Source organism: Myotis daubentonii, chromosome 3, assembly GCF_963259705.1.
Source record: "Myotis daubentonii chromosome 3, mMyoDau2.1, whole genome shotgun sequence".
In the NCBI taxonomy this organism is placed as follows: domain Eukaryota; kingdom Metazoa; phylum Chordata; class Mammalia; order Chiroptera; family Vespertilionidae; genus Myotis; species Myotis daubentonii.
This window is the reverse complement of record NC_081842.1, coordinates 60,533,806-60,554,783: the sequence shown is the minus strand read 5'-3', so window position 1 is coordinate 60,554,783 and position 20,978 is coordinate 60,533,806. Positions and strand designations below refer to the sequence as shown.

The 20,978-nt window shown below is 44.6% G+C and overlaps 1 protein-coding gene across 1 annotated transcript in view; it reads right to left on the bottom strand.

The window, feature by feature from the left end:
• The window catches only part of HGD (homogentisate 1,2-dioxygenase), a 48,443-nt gene extending 29,853 nt beyond the window's left edge, over window positions 1–18,590 (bottom strand). The window contains exons 1-4 of the mRNA XM_059687724.1: window positions 18,357–18,590; window positions 12,871–12,942; window positions 11,973–12,061; window positions 8,189–8,294 (exon numbers count right to left, since the gene is read on the bottom strand). Of these exons, the coding sequence (XP_059543707.1) occupies window positions 8,189–8,294; window positions 11,973–12,061; window positions 12,871–12,942; window positions 18,357–18,371 (282 nt within the window). The 5' untranslated portion in view covers window positions 18,372–18,590. The remainder of the gene's footprint in view (window positions 1–8,188; window positions 8,295–11,972; window positions 12,062–12,870; window positions 12,943–18,356) is intronic.
• Between the last annotated feature and the right edge of the window lie 2,388 nt (window positions 18,591–20,978).

Genomic DNA, 20,978 nt, shown 5'->3' with positions numbered 1-20,978 from the left:
TGTTGACAGAGGCACTGTTGAGTTCTGGGGAACATCCATCCCAAAGTATGTGGGCACAGGACAAAAATGAGCAGGGGGAATATTGGAGAAGAAATTCATTTGGTGGCCACCATATAGAAAGTATTTGAAGGAATTCGAAATGGGGAAAGGTAACACGTTCAAGGAGAAATGCAAAGAAAGGTTTAAATGGGGCACATTGGGTAGCAGGGAGGAAATAAATATGTACTGAGAACCTACTAGAAAGTAAGCAGAAACCTTTGATACAGCTATTTTGATACCTCCATATTAGCTCATGCTTTTTAATGCAGTTGCCTCAAATTTCCCTCTCAATTTACGTTAACAATTTATGAAATAATGAACTAACATGCCCAAATGGCATTCTTGACTCTCACCTATGGTGGGAGACTTCCATTTCCTATTTTGTTAATTTAACATCATTTGAGTTTTTAGAAGTGTCTATTATCTTTATAATAAGACAAAACCAAAAAAAATCTATCAGGACAAGGTTAGCTTCCATTGAGAAGCTATCTGTATCCCCCCAAATAATCATTATAAAAGGATATATTTATGTTAAATAAAATGTGACAATAGTAGTCATAGAAATAAAGATATATAATAAAAGGATAATACTGCACGTATTACATATCACACTCACAGTAGAGTCACACTTTCCTTAAAGGCTAGGTTTAAAATCTCACCCCCCTACCCTAAATAAAATATAAAATAAGTGGGCTACACTGTTGCCCACATAAGCCATGATCAAATCTAAGAAGACATATTAAGGCAGTGGTTCTCAACCTTCTGGCCCTTTAAATACAGTTCCTCGTGTTGTGACCCAACCATAAAATTATTTTCGTTGCTACTTCATAACTGTAATGTTGCAACTGTTATGAATTGTAATGTAATTATCTGATATGCAGGATGGTCTTAGGCGACCTCTGTGAAAGGGTCATTCGACCACCAAAGGGGTCACGACCCACAGGTTGAGAACCGTTGTATTAAGGTGATAGAGGCTTACGTGACTGGTGTGGATGACATGAGCAGGCAGGGACACTGAAACTCCCCACTTGACCCCTAGTTATTAAATAACCACTCATTTTAAATAGTTATCTTAAGGGGCCATGGTTTGAATACTCAAACATCTTACGGACTTTTCCTGTAATCCTTCCTTTAATCTAGCTCAATGGTTCTCAAATTTAGTGCACAGAAGAATTACCACAATTTGTACAACCAACCTGGGGACTCTGTCTTCACTTCATCCTTGAGTCTCACCTGGGTTCCTAATCCAATAGTATCTTACCACCTTCTCTCCCACACTCTGGGGTAAGAAATGCATCTGGCATACCATCCTCATTTAATATGTATATGTATATATATATATCTCCTATCTAATAAAAGAGAAACATGCAAATTGACCATAACCCCAACACCCTTCCCATTGGCTAATCAGCAGGATATGCAAATTAACTGCCAACCAAGATGGCAGCCGGCAGCCACGCAGCTGAAGCGAACAGGAGGCTTGCTTGCTCCAGTGACAGAGGAAGCCAATGTTCCCAGCCTGCCACTGCCAGCCTCTGAGCTGCACTCTAAGAAACTATGTTGCAATTATAGAAGCTAAACAAGCTCCAGAGACCTGCTTTCAGCCAGCTTTGGCCTCAGAGCTTAGAGCTGCTGTGTTGGCAACAGAGTTTCAATTATAGAAGCCAAACAGACCCAGAATCTGCTTTCAGCCCTCAGAGCTGGAGCCAGCTCTCAGCTCCAGTGACAGCTATAGAAGGTAAATAAATCCTAGAATAAAAAAAGAAAAGAAAAAAAGGAGAGGCTGGGAGCTTAAGTTGCCCTCCAGCCTGAAAACGGCTCTCAGGCCCTCATCCAGACTGGCCAGGCACCCCAGTGGGGACCCCCACCCTGAGGGGGGTGTGACCAGCTGCAAACAGCCATCAGCCCATCATCCAGGCTGGCCAGGCACCCAAGCGGTACCCCCACCCTGATCTGGGACACCCTTCAGAGCAAACCAGCTGGCCCCAACCTGTGCACCAGGCCTCTATCCTATACTACAGGCAGAGCAGGACAGAGCGAGCTGCCATCCTGGCCCCATGTGCAGCCCTGGGCAGCGGGGCATAAGCCCCCCCGCCCCCCAGCCAGGACCCCTGTGCGCCACCTGAGCCCCCAGCCGGGACCCCCGTGCCACCTAAGCCCCGCACTGCTAAGCCCCGCCCCCAGCTGGGACCCTATGACTATTGGAGAGCAGGAAAGTGCCACTGGGCCCTGGGTCGCTGTGGTGATCCGTCCATCAGTAAGTAGAAAATTGCGGCCTGTAGGCACCCCCCAGCTGGGCCTGATCTGGGAGCAAGAAAGCAAGCCTGGCCTGCAGGCAGCTCCCAGCTGCGCCTTCTCCCCGGTCGCCATGAGGATCCGGGAGCAGGAAAGCAAGCCTGGCCTGTGGGTAGCCCCAAGCTGGCCCTGAAACGGGAGCAGGAAAGCCTGGCCTGAGGGCAGCCCCAAGCTGGGCCTGCTCCCCGGTCGCCATGGGTGATCCGGGAGCAGGAGAGCAAGCCTGGCCTATGGGCAGCTCCAAGCTGGGCCTGCTCCCTGGTTGCCATGGAGACCTGGGAGCGGGAAAGCCCGGCTTGCAAGCAGCACCCCCATTCTGGCCATAGCTCAAGGGAGAGTACAACATGCAGTGGGAGCCAGGAGCCTGAGAGATCAACACAGAGGGGCTCCTGCTCCAAGCCTCCATGGTGTGGCTGGAGCAGGCCCCCAGCAGACACACACACACACACACACACACACACACACACACACGGCAACTGCTTCGAGCCTACGTGGCGCAGCTGGGGGCAGGCCCTATCAGGCAGACAGACACACACACACACACACACACACACACACACACACACACACACACGGGACGCCTGCTCCGAGCCTCTGCTGCCAGACTGTGGCCATCAGTAGGACATCCACTGAGGACTCCCGGACTGTGAGAGGGGTAGGCTGGGCTGAGGGAACCCCACCCCCCAGTGCACAAATTTCGTGCACCGGGCCTCTAGTATACATATAATATGGTAAGTGCCTAACCAGTCACTATGATATGCACTGACCACCAGGGGGCAGACGCTCCAACTGGTAGGTTAGCTTGCTGCTGGGGTCCAGCAGATTGGGACTGGGCAAGACAGGGTGGAAAACACGAAACCATGTATCCTACACTTTATGGGCTTTTTATCAGTGATAATTTTGTTTATACTTAATTTTTGTCTTACTTGCTCATTTACAACCACCCTGTTCCTTTGTAGAACATGCGATTTGCCTCTACTTGAGGGAACTATCAGAAACCTAATTGGGGGTTCTCTATGCTGCCTGAAGGAAGAAAAAAAAAGAAAAAAACTGTAGTGTGGTCCAAATACCCTCTCAACCTTCCAAAACTAGTATATAATAAATGCTTAATTTATTTTATCCAACCAGGAATTCTACCAAAGTACATTTATCCATTCTTTCTATTTTCTATTTGCCACTTTATTAAGCAGTTGGGTTTATTTATTAACTGAAAGCAAACAAATGTGGCCATTGTAACTCTAATAGAGAATTGGAGATGCAACCCATTGAGGAGTCAGGCTAATTCTCAGAGAATGAACAGCAACTTTGTCTAGAGTGGTTTGTGAGATGAGGGAAGAAGTAAATGGTTAAATGAATATGGTAAACTAGAGGCCCGGTGCATGAATCCATGCACATTGAAAGGAAATTAATTAGAAGAAATATTTTAGAGGCCGGGGAGGGACTGAAGGAGGTTGGCTCCAGGGCATGTCCAGCCTGTCTTGCCCAGTCCCAATCTGCTGGACCCCAGCAGCAAGCTAACTTTCCAGTTGGAGCGTCTGCCCCCTGGTGGTCAGTGCATATCATAGGGACTGGTGAACAGTCGAATGGTCAGACACTTAGCATATTAGGCATATATCCTATCTAATAAAAAAGAAACATGGTAATTAGCGTATGTCCGCTACCCTTCCCATTGGCTAATCAGCAAGATATGCAAATTAACTGCCAGCCAAGATGGCGGCAGGCAACCTGGCAGCTTGAAGCTAACATGAGGCTTGCTTGCTTCAGTGACGGAGGAAACCAACGTTCCCTGCCTGCCTTGCCGGCCTCTGAGCTTGCAGTTTGAAACATAGTTACAAATATAGAAGTTAAACAAAACCCCAGAAACCTGCTTTCAGCCCGCCGGGATCTCAGAGCTGGAGTTGATACAGTGTTTCGACTATAGAACCCAAACAAACCAGATACCTGCTTTCAGCAGCGGAGGCCTAAGAGCCTGGAGCCAGAGCTAAAGCTGGCCCAGAATTAAAAAAAGAAAAAAAGGAGCAGTTGGGAGCTTCAGTCACCCGCCAGCCTGAAGACAGCCCTCAGCCCCTCACCCAGACTGGCCAGGCACCCCAGTGGGAACCCCCACCCTGAAGTGTGTGTGACCAGCTGCAAACAGCCATCATCCCCTCACCCAGGCTGGCCAGGCACTCCAGTGGGGATCCCCACACTGAAGGGTGTGTGACCAGCTGCAAACAGCCATCATCCCCTCGCCCAGGCTGGCCAGGCACCCCCACCCTGATCAGGACACCCTTCAGGGCAAACCAGCCGGCCCCCACCCATACACCAGGCCTCTATCCTATATAGTAAAAGGGTAATATGCCTCCCGGAACCGGGATCAGTGTGACAGGGGGCAGCGCCCAAACCCCCTGATCACCCTGCAGCTCTGTGTGTGACAGGGTGCGGGGCCACAACCTCCCTATCCGCCCTGCTCTTTTCATTATAGGGGAAGGTGCCCCAACCCCCTGATCAGCCCTGCTCTGTGCCTGATAGGGGGGAGCTCCCCAACCTCCTGATCACCCTGCGGCTCCGTGTGATAGGGTGTGGCGCCCCAATCCCCTGATCGTCCCTGCTCTGTGTGTGACAGGGTGCAGTGCCCCAATCCCCCCCCCCCATTGGCCCTGCTCTGTGTGTGATGGGGTAGAGCCATAACCTCCCCATCGGCCCTGCCCTGAGTGTGACAGTGGCAGTGCCCCAACCCCCTGATCGGCCCTGCTCTGTGGGTGATAGAGGGTGGCGCCCCAACCCCCTGCTGGGCCCTGCTCTGTGCGTGACAGGGAGTGGCGCGGCAACCTCCCCATCGACCCTGCCTTGAGTGTGACAGGGGTCGGCGCCCCAACTCCCCAATCGGCCCTGCTCTGAGCCTGACCAGGGGCTGCACCTAGGGATTGGGCCTGCCCTCTGCCAGCAGGTCATTATCTCCCGAGGGGTCCCAGACTGCGAGAGGGCACAGGCCGGGCTGAGGGACTCCCCCCCCCCCCACAATGTGCACAAATTTTTGTGCACTGGGCCTCTAATATATATATATATCAACACTAATAAAAGAGAAAAATGGTAATTGGCGTACGACGATACCCTTTTCATTGGCTAATCAGGGCTATATGCAAATTAACTGCCAAGATTGGCAGTTAACTGTCAACTAAGATTGGCAGTTAACTGCCAACTAAGATTGGCAGTTAACTGCCAACAGTATGGCGGTTAATTTGCATATGTAGGCACAATTCAGGGAGGCGAAAGGGAAAGCAGGAAGAAGCCCCCTGCCACTGACAGTGATCGGAAACCCAGGGGGGAGCTAAGAGCTGGGGGGCAGGGCAAAGGCGGCCCTGGGGACGCCTTTGCCCTGCCCCCCAGCCATGATCGGAGAATCAGGTGCCTTTGCCGCCCTGGCCAGTGATAGCAGGAAGTAGGGGTGGAGCCAGCGATGGGAGCTGGGCACGGTCGAAGCTGGCAGTCCCGGGAGCTAGGGGCCCCTTGCCTGGGCCTAAAGCGAAGCCCACGATCGCGGGGCCGCTGCAGCTGCGGGTCTCCGCTGCCCGGGCCGGACGCCTAGGCCAGAGGCGTCAGGCCTGGGCAAGGGGCCAATCCTGCGATTGGAGGGTGATGGGGGTCAACGCCTGAGGGCTCCCAGTATGTGAGAGGGGGCAGGCTGGGCTGAGGGACACTCCCCCCAACACACACACACCCAGTGCACGAATTTCGTGCACCGGGCCCCTAGTGTATATATATATATACATACACACACACACACACACACACACACACATATATATATATATATATATATATATATATATATATATATGTATATATATATATATATTAAGTGAGGATGGTATGCCAGATGCATTTCTTACCCCAGAGTGTGGGAGAGAAGGTGGTAAGATACTATTGGATTAGGAACCCAGGTGAGGCTCAAGGATGAAGTGAAGACAGAGTCCCCAGGTTGGTTGTACAAATTGTCCCCCACACAAGGGCCCTGACCAGCAGAAGGGGAAGGGGCAGGAGCTGCAAGCCCAATCTTTTGTCTTGGCAGGGGACCGTGTCTGTGGGGTTAGAGGTTGGAGCAGGGCCTGACTTGTTCCAATATGCTCAAAGGCCAATACACAATATACAGGCCAGTGGTCAACTGAGAAGGATGTCTGCATTACATTCCACACAAGTGGAAGTTTAGACAAAATATCCTGGTTTCAGGATGGTTGTGAGGTGGATAATATTTGAAGTTGTTAACTCATATTTCCCCCTACTTTGAATCCCTTTTCTGCCCTTGCTGGAGGGGAGTATCATTCAGGACTTAATTCTCTGAGATTTCCATAACTAGAGAAGAGATGGAGCAGAGGAGGAAACCAAAAGTGACTATGAATTATTCTGGGTCTACAAAAAAAAAACTAAGCATTTCGGGGGGAGGGATTTGTAGGTACAGACATAATGTTTTGGTAAATCAAGGGGAGGCAGCAGATTTTTCTTGGGCTTTGGAAAGCAGAGGGAAATGGGGAAGGAGAGAGAGAGGCTTCTTGTTCTGTGTGGACTTTGGATACTGACTGGTGGGAGGGGGGTTCTCGAATCTGTGACCTGGGAACTCCCAGAAGGAGGGAATGGCTGTGAGGCATATCCAGTACCAGCGTGGCCTTGCAGATGACTCCATGCCTACACCTGGCAAGATAGCAGCAGAACAGTGGGTGTCCCAACACTACCCAGTGAGAAGGACCAACCAGCAAGGCCCAACCCCCACTCCTACTTTGGCATCTTTTAAGACCAGCAATTCCCAGCCAAGACAGAGATGAAATTGTTTTTTGCCATTTTGGCAGACAGGACCTCAGAATAAAAAATAATAGGAAACGAAAAAACAAATTTACCTGAATACAATTTCTGCAATTATATGTACTCCCGCTGCCTTTAAGTGAATATGTCGAATGGCTGTATCGGAATCAAGGTTCTCACCTCCTTCCTGTGTGCCAGGCACTGTTTGCAGCACGTTCACACCTGTTCTCTTACATAATCTTCACAAGAGCACTGCACAGCAGCTTATCATGCCAATTTACGGGTAAAATGCCATGGCTCAAAGACACAGCGGGTCGTAGAGCAACAGGGATGCAAACTCAGGCCTGTTTTTCTTCCTGCACTATATGGCTGTTATCAGTGACATGTACCTAAGCTCAGGGTCAAAGGGGATACACTGGGGCTCTCAGAAGGTAAAAAGAAAAATAGAGCTCAGTCCATTGTAGCATTGGGTCTGTCTCATTACTGAAAGCAGAGTAAATACTGATGCCCAGAAGAAAAGCCCTCTGGTCAAACAAAAGAAGGAAGCTTAGCAAGAAATGGAATCCCCTAGGTCTGCAGAGAATGTGACAGCAACCTGTCACCACAATAAACTTACAGACTCCAGCTCAGACAAGTCTCTCATCCCTACGCCAGAGGCCTTTCTTTCAGCTATGTGAGTGTTGAATATGTTTTTTGTATTTTGTGGTAAGTTTATAGTAAAACAAACCAACAAGTAATCTATGGACATGAAGATATTTTCACTAGCCTGTATAATTTCCGTTCAGCCAACTCACCTTGGTACTCCTGCCGAGTTTGAACCACTTCTGTGCCTACCTAGTCACCATTAGGCTAGAAAAACACAAGCTAACACACACACACACACACACACACACACACACACACTCACACAATCAATCAAATCCAAAATTCCTACCCAAGTTTGAGTAAAACAAAAGATACAGCTTAATGTTTATTTTAAAAAACACTGTCTAATTTCTCAAAGACCCAGGAGTGACTTAAATATTTATATTCAAGGCTTTGGATACATGGCAAGTTCCAATTCACAGAACCTGGTTACCTGGTTAGGATCAGGATCAACTTCATCCCAGTTGTTAGTGACATGGCCTTGGTCAGTGGATTCAAAGGGCTTGTGAGAAACTGAAGGTAGAATCCTATACAGCCAACTGGGAGGAAACAAGGACACATGTCTTAGGGAGATGTTATGATATACAGGCTGGCTCAGGAAGTACTCTCAGGAAGATGCGTAGGTGAACAATGATCTATGCAGTTTAATGTGAAAACAATGACACAGCATCACTCCTTAATAGCCACTGCTGCCCATTACCCTGGCCTCCTCTCACCTTTCTACTCTACCCGTACTCTTCATATTAAAGCTCTGGTCCTCAGTTATTCCCATACGGACCAAAAATGAAGAATTGTCTTTCCCAATGACAACTGTAAAGGAAAAGAAAATACCTTGAAGGACATCTGTGCAGGAAAATCCATAGAAAAACATTAGTTTATATATGTCATTAAATACCAGTCCTTGCTCTGGAAGGTGAGGATAATGAATCCTTTGTAGATTGGAAGATATGGGTGGTTTCTTTATTTTTGATATGTAAATAAATTGTATTCTTTAAAATTATAAAAAGCAATACATGTCAGTGGGAAAAATAATTCAAATAATTTAAAAAGTCCTGAAAGGTAAATGGCTTTCTCCTTCAGAGCCAATCCTCAGAGGCATCAGAGCTCCACAATTTTCTTGTATATCCTCTCGGATATGTCTAATGCATATATGAACAAAATTGCCAAGCCATTGTAACACTTTATTCTCACAACAAAAATATGTGAAAGTGTCTAATCACCCACATCTTGACAAATATAGGTTATTATGAATAATTTTGCCCTTTCAGGTTAAAAAATTTCATTTTCATTTTGTATTTCTTTTATTATGAGTAAGATTGAAAATCTGTATGTTTATTGAATCTTTGTAATTTTTCTATGAATTTCTTGTAAAAGTCCTTTATAATTTTTCTATTGGGTTATTTGTCTTTTTAATATTAATTTATAAGAAGTTTAGGAAATTAACACTTCTGTATTCCAAAATTGTAAGACTATCTGTTCTTATTTTCTTATAGTACACCTATGGTACTTTCTTCCCTCCCTTCCTTCCTTCCTTCCTTCCTTCCTTCCTTCCTTCCTTCCTTCCTTCCTTCCTTCCTTCCTTCCAGATTTACTATCTGTATATGTCAAGGCCTGAGCCAAAGATCTTCCTGTCAGGACCCAGATCTCAGGCTTGAGGAGGAAAAGAAGGCCCTGATGAAGAAACTTGGAAGGACACCTAGAGGACAGCCCTCCAGAAGCGGAGAGGGACACTGAAACTCACTAAAATGGAACAAAGTCCTTTCAGAGGCCAGTACCCTGACAGAGTACAAAAGGAAGAGGAATACTACTTCTGACAATGGAAGACCAGAGGAGCCTGAACAGGCCCTGGTCCTTCACGCCCTAGGACAGTCTATTTCAGAGCGGGGGTTGGGGTGGGGGTGGGGGGTGGGGGTGGAGTTGGCCTGACTGCACACTGAGCCATTGGATTAAAAGGCTAGATTTATTCAGTTTCCATTTGATTTCTCCAGCTCTAGATGATGTGACCCCCAGACCTTAGACTTTTAGGGCATGGAAAAACGAAGCTTCTCCAGCTTCTAGTAGTCTATGGAGTTGAGAGTGTGAGTGTATCTAGAACCAACTGTGTAATCATGGGCAAGTTAAAACATTTTCTCGACCTTGTGTTTCTCATCCTTATCTCCTAGGATTGTTGTGAGGATTCAGAGTTTATGTACCTAGAGTGCCTGGTGCAGAGTAGGTGCTCAATTATTAGATTCATGTTGAATTGTATGTCAACTCCTAATCAGCTGGATTTTTATGATGGTCCAAATTTTCCACATTCCCTGTCCTGACTCTTACTTTCTCATGACTTAAGGAGTCAGTTAATTAATATTATAAAAATTAATCCTTGGTCGATAAGTTTTGTAGGGGCTCTGCACTGCACTCTGTGACTTAAACACGTGGTGACTATAAGAATGCTAGGCTTACTCACCTATGGATGGGATTGGTTCCATCTTCCCATTGGGGATTTTGATCATTTTCACAAAATTCGTGTGGCTATCTTTAAAGAGTTCTAAACAGATGGGTGAGCCGTGCCTAGGATCCCTTGTTTTTTAGCTGAGTTTATAAAAATCCCCAAGCAGCAATACATTGCCCAGGACAGAGATTTAATTCTGATTCAGGGAATGGTGCCAGCTTCTTAATGAAATGCCAACCGCTCATTTTCAGCCTCCTGGATCAGAGCTTAGCTCCTGCTGGCTGAAGATATTGCTGAATAATGGGGGCAGGCAGCAGAATCCAGAATCCAGGTGTCCCATTAGTGAATGGGACATAAAGTCAAGAACATAGTCATGGAGGTCAAGTTGTTATACACTGGATTGGACAGGAATTATCTATGTTTACCTTACCTTGATTATTGGGCTTGCACAGAGAGAGATGATTAACTCACAATAGAATTAACCCCTGATTTTTCACAAGTATGGGAAACTATTTCTTCCTCCCCCGGGCACATATCTATTGAGAGAGAAGCCATTTGATATTGACATAGTAGCCTAGTACCTGCCATATCTCGCACTCAGTTCTCTGATAGCCTCTTAGGGATAGATACTCTGTATTGGAGGAAGAAACTCTGCCATGGTGGCAATAATGATTATCATAATTAATGTTTAATTGAGCACCAATCATGTGCCAGGCAATGTGCTAAGCACTTTACATACCTTCTTTCCTTAATCTTCATGACAACTATGAAATAGGTACTATTATTATCTTTTTGACAAGTGAGGAACCTGAGGCTCTAAGAGAGTAGATGACTTGCCCAAGTTCACATAGCTGCAAAGAGAAGAAGCCAGGATCGAAACCCAGGGTGCCTGACCCCAGAGTGGGCATGATTAACCACTAAGGGGAACCATCTATCTCTTGTGTGGTCCATCCTGCTTCTGTACTCACTGTCTTATTTGCTTCTCAGGAGAACTTCGTGGAGATACACCCAGTCCCTTCCACTAAGCAATACGAGACCTCCTGCTGCTTCTCTAAATCTCCAATACCAGTGGCAGACCTCCTCACAGGCGCCCTAGCCTGAAATGCCTACATTTAGACACTACATGTTTAAATCAAAATACTTACTGCCTCCACAAACCACAACTACTGCATCTAACCTGTCCCTTAGGAGTTAAGGGAGTGAGTTCATTGGCTTGGTTTATAGGATTAGAGCAAACATGGAATATGACACCTTGTGCCAATGAATGTGTTGGTTTCCAGCAAAGGCAAATTCCAAAGAGTAGAAACCTTATTAATTCAAACCACAAGGGGCTGTAATACATGACCTTTCAAATACTCGAGCTTGGATTATCCAACCTTTTCATGCAAAGAACAGTCAGCCGAGGAAGATATTGTGCTGAGTCTTCTATAATTTTGAGGTAATCATTATAAAAAACAAAACAAACAAGTAAACCAAAATCCAAAACTCAATTGGACAATCCTTAGGGAAGGCCAGACTATTGGGAACATTTTCTTCTGAGTAAAAGTGAGAATTTGTAAATGGAAGAGGACGTGTGTTTCCGGGCTCCGTGCTGCTGTTCTCTCAGCTTCATCCACCGGTCACTTGATTCTAGCTGGAGGCAAGGCCTATGATCCTGAGCACAGTCTGTGAGAAGGAGGATCTTGGCAGCCCTATGAGGCTGTGTCCCAGGCGTAGGAGGCAACACTAAGTAGCAGTTATAGCTCCCACAGTCTGCAGGTCAGAATAAACTTAATCCTCATACCTTCTCTTATTGGTGCTCCTTGGACAAGTAAAAGCTGATCCCGAGAGCTGCTCAGCATACAGATTGTAGGGACAAACTTGAGGATTGTTCTAAAACAAAGAAGGCAATAAATAGCATCACTTCAATCAGAAATGCATCCTACCTTCCCACCATGCAACTTGTGAGAGGATTCTATCCTGAATGGGAGATGCACTGGGCACTACATATGACCATCCCCCAACCCATATATACTTTTTGTAATAATTTTTTAGGTGACTTTCCCTTTATTAGAAAAGTAACGCATGCCTACTGTAGAAAATTTATAAAATATAACCTATTATGTCACAGTCAAGAAATAATCCAATGTAGTCAGATTGGTATATTTCCTTCCATTCTTATCCTCCAAAATGGGGATATTATGATATGTATAGTTCTGTAATAATTGGGACTTTTAAAAAGAAGAAACACTATATGATGAGTATTTTCTTATGCCATAAAATATACTTCAATTTTTTTTGAAAAATGGTTTGCCATATTTTTACTGTTGTAACCAACACTAGTGTGAACATCTTTGTGCATAAAATTTTGATTATTTTGTCATCATTGTTATATCTGATGCTGTTCAAGGGAACTATAAAAAAAGCTCCCTTAGCCTTGGATCTAGGAAATCTTAATGAAAATCCTACAGTTAGTCTTCTTACTTTGAGTTTAGTGCTTTGCCATAAAATAGCTATCATCCAACTTTAATCTTTGTGTTGTCATTGTTCTGTATTCTAATTGTCTGAAAGATTATAAAACTTCTAGATACTTCACAGGCTGAATTATGAGAGCTACAGTGGGTAGAGGTGCTTGGCCTGAGAGCTGGTCATTCATTCCTGTAATCCAGAACTTTCTAATCTAATATTCTATTTACTCGTACCTGTCCTTCTGGCAGGGCACCAGGGCATCGGGGGTCCTCTGAGGCACATTCGTTCCCGAATCCAGAAATGTACTGCATGTGACAAAAGCACAAAGACCACCATTAATGGGATTTAAAGGGCATTTCACAACACTGACAGCCTACAAAGGTAAGAGTTTCTACATGAACATGTGTTTGTGTATGATTTCCCACACATAAAGTCTTTGCTATGTCTTGACATATGAAGCATTTAGGAAAGATAATAGGTTCTGTGTGAATTTTAAAGACTACCAATGAGTTGGAAGAAGAATGCTGGATGACATAGACTCTCCACCCTTCGCTATACTTAGTAAATTCATGGGCTTTTTCTTAATTATCCTACTCCAAGGACAGGTTCTTTAATTCTGGTCCCATGAAGGGTTCCCTAATAGGGTAGAAGGCTCATGCATCACCTCATCCAGATTAATAAAATATTGCTGGGCCTGGATGGCAACCTCCTTGGGTTCGGGGAGTTCCACTCCCCATTCATACTCTGAAACAAGCAACTGTAAAGAGGCGCATGGATCCATTCTGATAGCAATATTCTTGAGAGGAAGCTCTCCAAATTAGCCTTACTGCAGATAGAAGATGACATAATCTGACTCATCTATAAAAATGAAGCTTGAAGCCCTAGCCAGTTTGGCTCAGTAGATAGAGTGTTAACCCGTGGACTGAAGGGTCTGAGGTTTGATTCCAGTCAAGGGCACATTCCACCGTGGTTGTAGGCTCGATTCCACAGGAGCATGCAGGAGGCAGCCAATCACTGATTCTCTCTCATTATTGATATTTCTATCTCTTTCTCCCTCTCCCTCTGGTTTTCAGTAGAAAACCAGAATCTGCCTGCCATCACAAAATGGAGTCTATTCTGATTGTCATTTGTTTATACCCAGAGAAAATAAAGTTAGGGGGTTTCTCAACGAAGTAACGCCTGTGGAGCCCATGAAGCTCATTGCTACAACCCTTAACACAGCTATGAGTTCTTCTTCACTTCTGACTCCTCGGTCAGTCCATAAGCCCCATGAAATCTGAGACTACAACATTCTTATGTACCTCCATATGCCCTGTGCCTGGTTTATAGAAGGTACTCAATAGATATTTATTGTTTGATTTAGTTGTCACTTAGATCCTATCCTAAGAATATATGTACGCTGTTAAAGTGAGGTTCGAACCCCCTGTTTTTCTAACTTAAACATCAAAACAAATGGCCATTCCCCACCCCCACCCCAGCTGTTCCTAATAAATGTACTTAATTTTAGCCCAGGATGAAAGTGCAGCCTTGCTCAGGGAGGGAAATGCCACCATCTGAGCACATGCCTTTAAGAGATATAAGATAAGAAGGATGTAAGTGGGTGGAGGGCCAGTCCTCTAGAGCGCTCAGCAGCACGGAGAAGGATGAGCTTGATGCAACGCGCCTGCATGTGTGAGCGATGAGCAGGCCAGCAGCTGTCTATATTTGGAAAGGAACATCAAATGTGAAATGTTATGACCTAGAAAGCAATGGAAGTGAAATTCTTCTTTTTGCCTCCAGACACAATTTTTTTTATATGAAAATCTATCAGCACTAAAAACATTGAGTTCTATTATATACAGATTGGTTAACAGCAGCGGCATGCAGCTTGGAATGATTTCTTTGGGGAAACAGCAGAGACCATCCAGCATTCTGACTCTCCACTGAGCACAATTTTCTTCTCTCTAAATGAACCTCATGCTCACCCTGAACAGGATGGAATGTGAGCTGCTGAGAAATGGTAATGACCCTAAATTCTGTGAAATGGAATTTAGACCAATCTGTGCCTGAAGCCACTGAGGGTCACAGTGACTTTACTTTGTTCAGCTGCCTCATTGTTTCTCTCAGCAAGCAAGGCAAGAGGGTGTGAGTGCGGGGGAATGCAGCCCATCTATCTGGCCAGCACGGGGTCTTCTCCCTTCTTCACAACTGCTGGCCTCAGAACAGAATCCACGGTTATATATGTTCAGAACCAGGGAAGAGAGATTTAGTAAATGGAGCTCTGAAGCATTTGCTTCCTATTGCTTTAAAAAAAAAAGGAAAAGAAAGTAGCAAGGACAGCTAGCTGGTGATTTGGAGAGGTGTGAGTTCTGAATCACTTTCTCAATCTTTTCTGTAGTGTACCGACTGAAGAGGAGGGCGGAAACCGCTGAGTCACTATCACATCAGTTGGTTTTCCTACTCCTCTGAGAGAAAAGTGCCAGGTGAGTTCTTTAGAGCTTTAAAATTCCAGGTCCCTCACTGCTGAAGGTATCCGAATGAAGGAAGCCATTTCCTGCAGCTGCTTTCCCTGGGCTTTGAGATCAAGGACCAAATCTCAACTCTGCTTATATTTGCTATGAAAATCCAAGCCTTCAACTCCAGCTGATTCAGTGACTATGTGCAAATATATCTTATACAAAAAAGTCTAACATTTAGCAAGTGTGTTTATATGTTTTCTTCAGTCCAGATTTCTGAATAATTTTATTCAACATAAAAGTATGATTTCATTTCTTTCCAAGAGAATTATATGCATCTCTTCTAAATAAAAGAACAAATTACTGAGCTCCATGTAACTTCAGTACCATCAGTTCTTTGACAGCTCCTGACTATACAGTTTTTTAATTCTCACCTAGTCCCCAGGATATGATTTATTTGTCAAGAGTGGTTTTATGAGTTGTTTTCTACTGACTCTGATCTGGTAACACCCTGATGGGACAAGCAGATGGTGCACCTCCCTTCCTTTTACTGGGCATGAAGCAGAGAGAGAGAGACACACACGTCAGGGTAGAGATGGAGCTACAGCTACCATTTTTACTCTCTAAGGAGTCCAGTATTTCTAATTCGCCTGTTGGGAACTTAGACTATAGGTCGTTAGGGGAACCTGCAGATAATTGCGGTAGGCTGAATATGACCCTCAAAGATATTTATATCTTAATCCCTGGAACTTGTAGGTGTTACCTCAAATAGCAGAAGAGATATGATTTTTGCAGATCTTATACTGCAGTTGTGATTAAGTTAAGGATTAAGATGGTGGAATAAGCCTAGATTTTTTGGGTGTGCCCTAAATGTAATCACAAGTGTCCTTACTAGAGGGAGGTAGAGGGAGATTTTACTGCAGAAAATGAAAAGGTGGTGTGATGGAAACAGAGACTGGAGTGCTGTGCTTTGAAGATGGTGAGAGGCCACAGACTGCAGGGAGCCTGGGGAATCTGGGAAAAGCAGAGAAACAGATTCTCCCCTTGAGTCTCTAAAAGGAAGCAGGCTTACCAACACCTTGACATTAGCCCAATTACACTGATTTCAGAGTTCTGACCTGGGAACTATAAGAGAATAAATGTGCAGTTTGAAGCCACTACATTTATAGAAATTTGTTACAGCAGAAATAATAATTATGCAGACCAGTGGGACCTGTCTTTAGCTAATCATTAGAATCACCCCAGAGGTTTGTTAAAAGCAGATCCCAACCTAGTGAATCAAAATACTTGGTGGTGGGGCCCAAAGTTTGCATGTTAAAGAGCACTTCATGTTATTATTATTATACTAGAGGCCCAGTGCACGAAATTAGTGTATGGGTAGAGCCCCTATGTCTGGCTGGTGATCAGGACTAATCAGGGCCTCTGGCTACCAGCTAGGGCCTTCCTTCCGGCTGCTGGCCGGGGCCTTCTTTCTGCGCCACTCCCTGGTGGTCAGCGCACATCATAGTGAACGATAGAACTCCCGGTTTCCCAGTCAAACTCCCATGGGGACACTTTGCATATTAGCCTTTTATATGTATAGATTATTATTATTTTGTTAATCCTCGCCCAAGGACATTTTTCCCATTGATTTTTAGAGAGAGTAGGGAGGGAAGAGGAGAGAGATAGAGATAGAGAGATAGAGATAGAGATAGAGAGAGAGGTGAGAGAGATACATTGATCAGTTGCCCTCCACGGGGGCCCTGACCAGGGCCAGGGATAGAACCTGCAACCCAGGTAGGTGCCCCTGATGGGGAATAGAACCCGTGACCCTTCAGTGCATGGGCCGGCACTCTAACTACTGAGACACTGGCCAGAGCAAAGAGCTCTTCATTTTAGAAAAGAGGAAATCAAGACTTATAGAAGCAAAGCAATTTAAGAACACAGGGTATGGTCTATTTTAAATTTAATTTTATTTTATCTTTTGAATTTTCTTCCCCTAGATTTGCTTTTATGTAAATGTGATTTCATCTGAGGCTTTGTGTTGACATATCCATTAAAATGAAGAAATAAAAGCTGAGAAATATTTTTTTTTAAATATATAAGGCTTATTGATTAGAATGACGCAATCTGGCTTTCTGTGTTTGGATTCCTGATCTCTAGAGCTAACCTTTAGACAGCAGGCTGGGATGAATGCCTTTGAAACTAAGAACAAAGACCAGCATGCAATTTACATTGGTGTGCTGGCTCTGTGCATAATAAATTGCTTAGAAATTTCAGCAGGGGAGGATTTTAAATATAATTTATTTATAAATGGTAAGGATATTTCCAACCCCTGCTGAACTCCCCCACAGGATTTTCATTAAGAAACACAGTTTTTATGCACCCCTCCAAGACTTCAACTACACCTTTGATATGATGATTTCCCGTATCTATTCTCCTAGCCTTACCCACTCCCCTGAGATCCAGCTCTATACCTCCAACCACCTCTTGGGGCATCTCAACTTGACTGTCCCTGTAGCAGCTTGAATTTAGCTGAAACAGTCTTGGGCCCCAGAACAGGCAGGCTCTCTGTGTGTCCTGTGCCTTTGTACATAACCCACACATTCAATTGCACATTAAATGATAAAAAGGAATGATTTCCTAGAGGAAGTGTTAGAACTTCTACTGGCCAAGGGCTGTCTGTGGGCCTCAAAATGACTGAATAGATTAAACCAGTGGTTCTCAACCTTCCTAGTTCCTCATGTTGTGGTGACCCCCAATTTCACTGTTACAAATTGAACATAATTAAAGCATAGTGATTAATCACAAAAACAATATGTAATTATATGTGTGTTTTCCGGTGGTCTTAGGAGAGCACTGTGAAAGGGTCGTTCGACTCTCAAAGGGTCGCGACCCACAGGTTGAGAACCGCTGTATTAAACAAATGTAATTGGTCAGCTAGAGGCCGTCCAGAAAGCTTCAGTACCAGGAAGGTATTGGAAAGTGGGGGAGCTGGGGAAAAACAGTAAGACATGTGTCTGTCTGTGGTGGGAGGGAGCCCTTTTGATATCTACAGATTCCCAATACAATATTTGAAATGAACCATGAAAGCGTCAACTCTCCTTTTTAAAAATCATCTCTCCTTCATCCCCCTCATCGCTCCCAGCCCCAGCCAGGTCCACAGACACCACAGTGAAACCTCTGAAGACGGGAGCTGGGGCCAGGGCCTAAGTCTTTTCTAACTCTGACACTATGGAATTCTCTGAAGCTTCCTTAAGTTCTGGCTGAAGGAGCCACAGCAAAGTTATCTGGTAGTTTCTTACCTGCAGTGTAGCCATTTTCCTTCTGCTGCAGGCCTGGTGATTTCAAAAAACCCAAGCCCAGAGAGGGTATGAAGTCCAAATGCTCCTGTTTCTTCTTTAAACCACTTGCTGAATGTTCTTATTCCCACCACTTTGCGGTACTCACTGGTCAGCAGGTCTCTCAAACTGACCACAGAATTGCCTAACTGGTAAAGCAGGAGGAAAGTCCAGCAAGCTTATTTTCCACTAACTGCTTACACAATTGCATTTGTTTACTGACCCCGGGCTGTTTCTGGAAGAGTCTTCAGAGGCCTGTCTCTTCTTCACCTGAGGTAAAGATTGACTAATTATTTGTTCCATTTTTTAAAAAAAGGCTCATTACTAAAGGCAGAGAATTTTTTTTTAATCCTCACACAAAGACACACTTTTATTTTTTATTTGTATTTTTTGATTTGGCCCAGATTTGGCTTTGACTATTTTTTTAAAAAACGTTTATTATAGAGAGGGGGGAAGAGAGAGAGAAACATCGATGTGAGAGTGAGACATCGATTGGTTGTCTCCCACGCAAGCCTGACCAGGGATTGAACCCGCAACCTGGGTATGTGCCCTGACCAGAAATTGAGCCCATGACCTTTGGTGTAAGGACAATGCTCCAACCAACTGAGCCACCCAGCCAGTGCCTGAAGGCAGAGAATTTAAAGCTCTCTAGGAAAGGAACTGAAGTAGTTAGTGCCTGCTGTGTGTGGCAGAGACTTCTCTACTCAGTCCTGACTCAGGACAGGAAGGAATAGGGAAGTGTCACTCTCTGGAGACCAGTGAGAAGACGAATTATGCTCTGGCACAGGTATTTACACATAGGGACCGGGTCTAGACAGCTCTCAGCAGGTGCCTCCTAAGGATGAGCTGGGTGAATTGTTCAGAGCTTTCAAAGCAAAGCAAACAGATGTTTACTACTGCGCCCTCAATTCCTCAAATTTGTATAAATTCTTTAAGAATCTTGTTTCTTCATACCTTTATTTCTTTGAAAACAGACTAAGGGATTACTTTCCAGTCACTTTTTCCATGACTTCCTTGTCCTTCGTCTTGGCTATTCTCGTTAGCCATGGTCAGGTATCAACTTCGTGGCTACTTATATTCAGGAAGGAAGAAACCATATATCGAATGCGTCCTCTTGCCAGATTTCCCCACAGACATTACCTCATTTAATTTCACACAAAAAAATCTTGTAAGCCAGGCTTTATTATTACAAACTCAAGTGCAACAGACCAGGCAGGAAATATAAATGGGTTAAGTAGGCTAGGTGATTTTCCCAGAGAAGACTTTTATATGAAGCTCCAATTTTGAAACATTGGCAACTAAATGAGTGAATGAATAAAACCACTGTGATAGGTTGCAAAAAAAATGCCCACCGTGCCCTCCCATCCTTGTATGCATGCCCCTTTGCAATGTGACTTTGCTGCTCCTCCCATCAGGAGATGGAGTATTTTTATTTTTACCTCCTTGAATCCTACTTTGGCTAACAGCAAACATGACACGAGCAGAGGCTGGAAAAGTGCTTGTGCCTTAGGATTTGTCCATTTCTTGCTACTTGAGACCACCATGCAAAGCTGGGTGGGCCTCCTGGAGAATGAGAGACCACACGGAGGGAGAGGTTCAGGCAAAGCTCAGCACTGCCAGCCATGTGAATGAGGCTGCGTGGTGACTGCAGATCCATGGATGACTCCAGGTGAGACCCGGAGAACCACCAGCTAAACCAAGCCCAAATAAATGGCTGACCCATCCAGATGAATGAGTCTCAGCAACCTCCAGAGGAGGTCCCCAGGCTCTAGCATACCATGGCAGCAGCAGAGTGATTTGCCTTTGTCTAAAGAATTAAGACAGAGAAAGCCGGACCAAAGGGGCCATGCTGATAGGAACAAGTGACAGGTGGACAGCAAACTGTGTGGACCAGGCATCTCAGCATATGATCAGCATAGACAGATGACACTGTGGTATTATACAAGCTTCCCTGGAATTTAAATGCAAACCTGGGAGGAGGGGGCTATAGACCCCAGCTTACTGAAGGCTGAGTTTTTATATTTCTTGTAGTTTGCAGACTCAAAAGTAAATTCAAGAATAATCAAAAATGAATGCAAGAAAAATATTTTTTTGCAACTGAGTTTATGAGTACATTGGATCTTGAATCTCTACCGATCTTAAAAGTTAGTCTTTGGTGGTTAAAAAAATTAAATAAATAGGAGCCAGTAAGAGACAAAGGAAAAGCTTTATCGCTTTATTTTCCCATAAACTTTTTATGCTCTTTCCATTGAATCAGCTTTGAAGGCAGATTGAAGAGGTGTTTGGGTTCTTCCTGAGGTGTGAGAGATTTCCTAGAGAGTGGTAACAGATCCTTGACTGGATGAAAATTACTTTGAGGGCCCTGAAAACATTTAAAATTGAATAGTAAACCTATCACTGAACTTTAGGGGTTTCTCCAAGTGGGAACTATTTCTTGTCTTTTTCTGTTTTTATAGCAATGATTTAATAAAACAAGCACTTCTAGTGCCAGGCACTATGCTATATACACAAAAGGGGATATGAGAATAAAACACAGGGACAGATAGTTCTGTTTGGCTATCCATTTTAATGTAATCACACACTCAT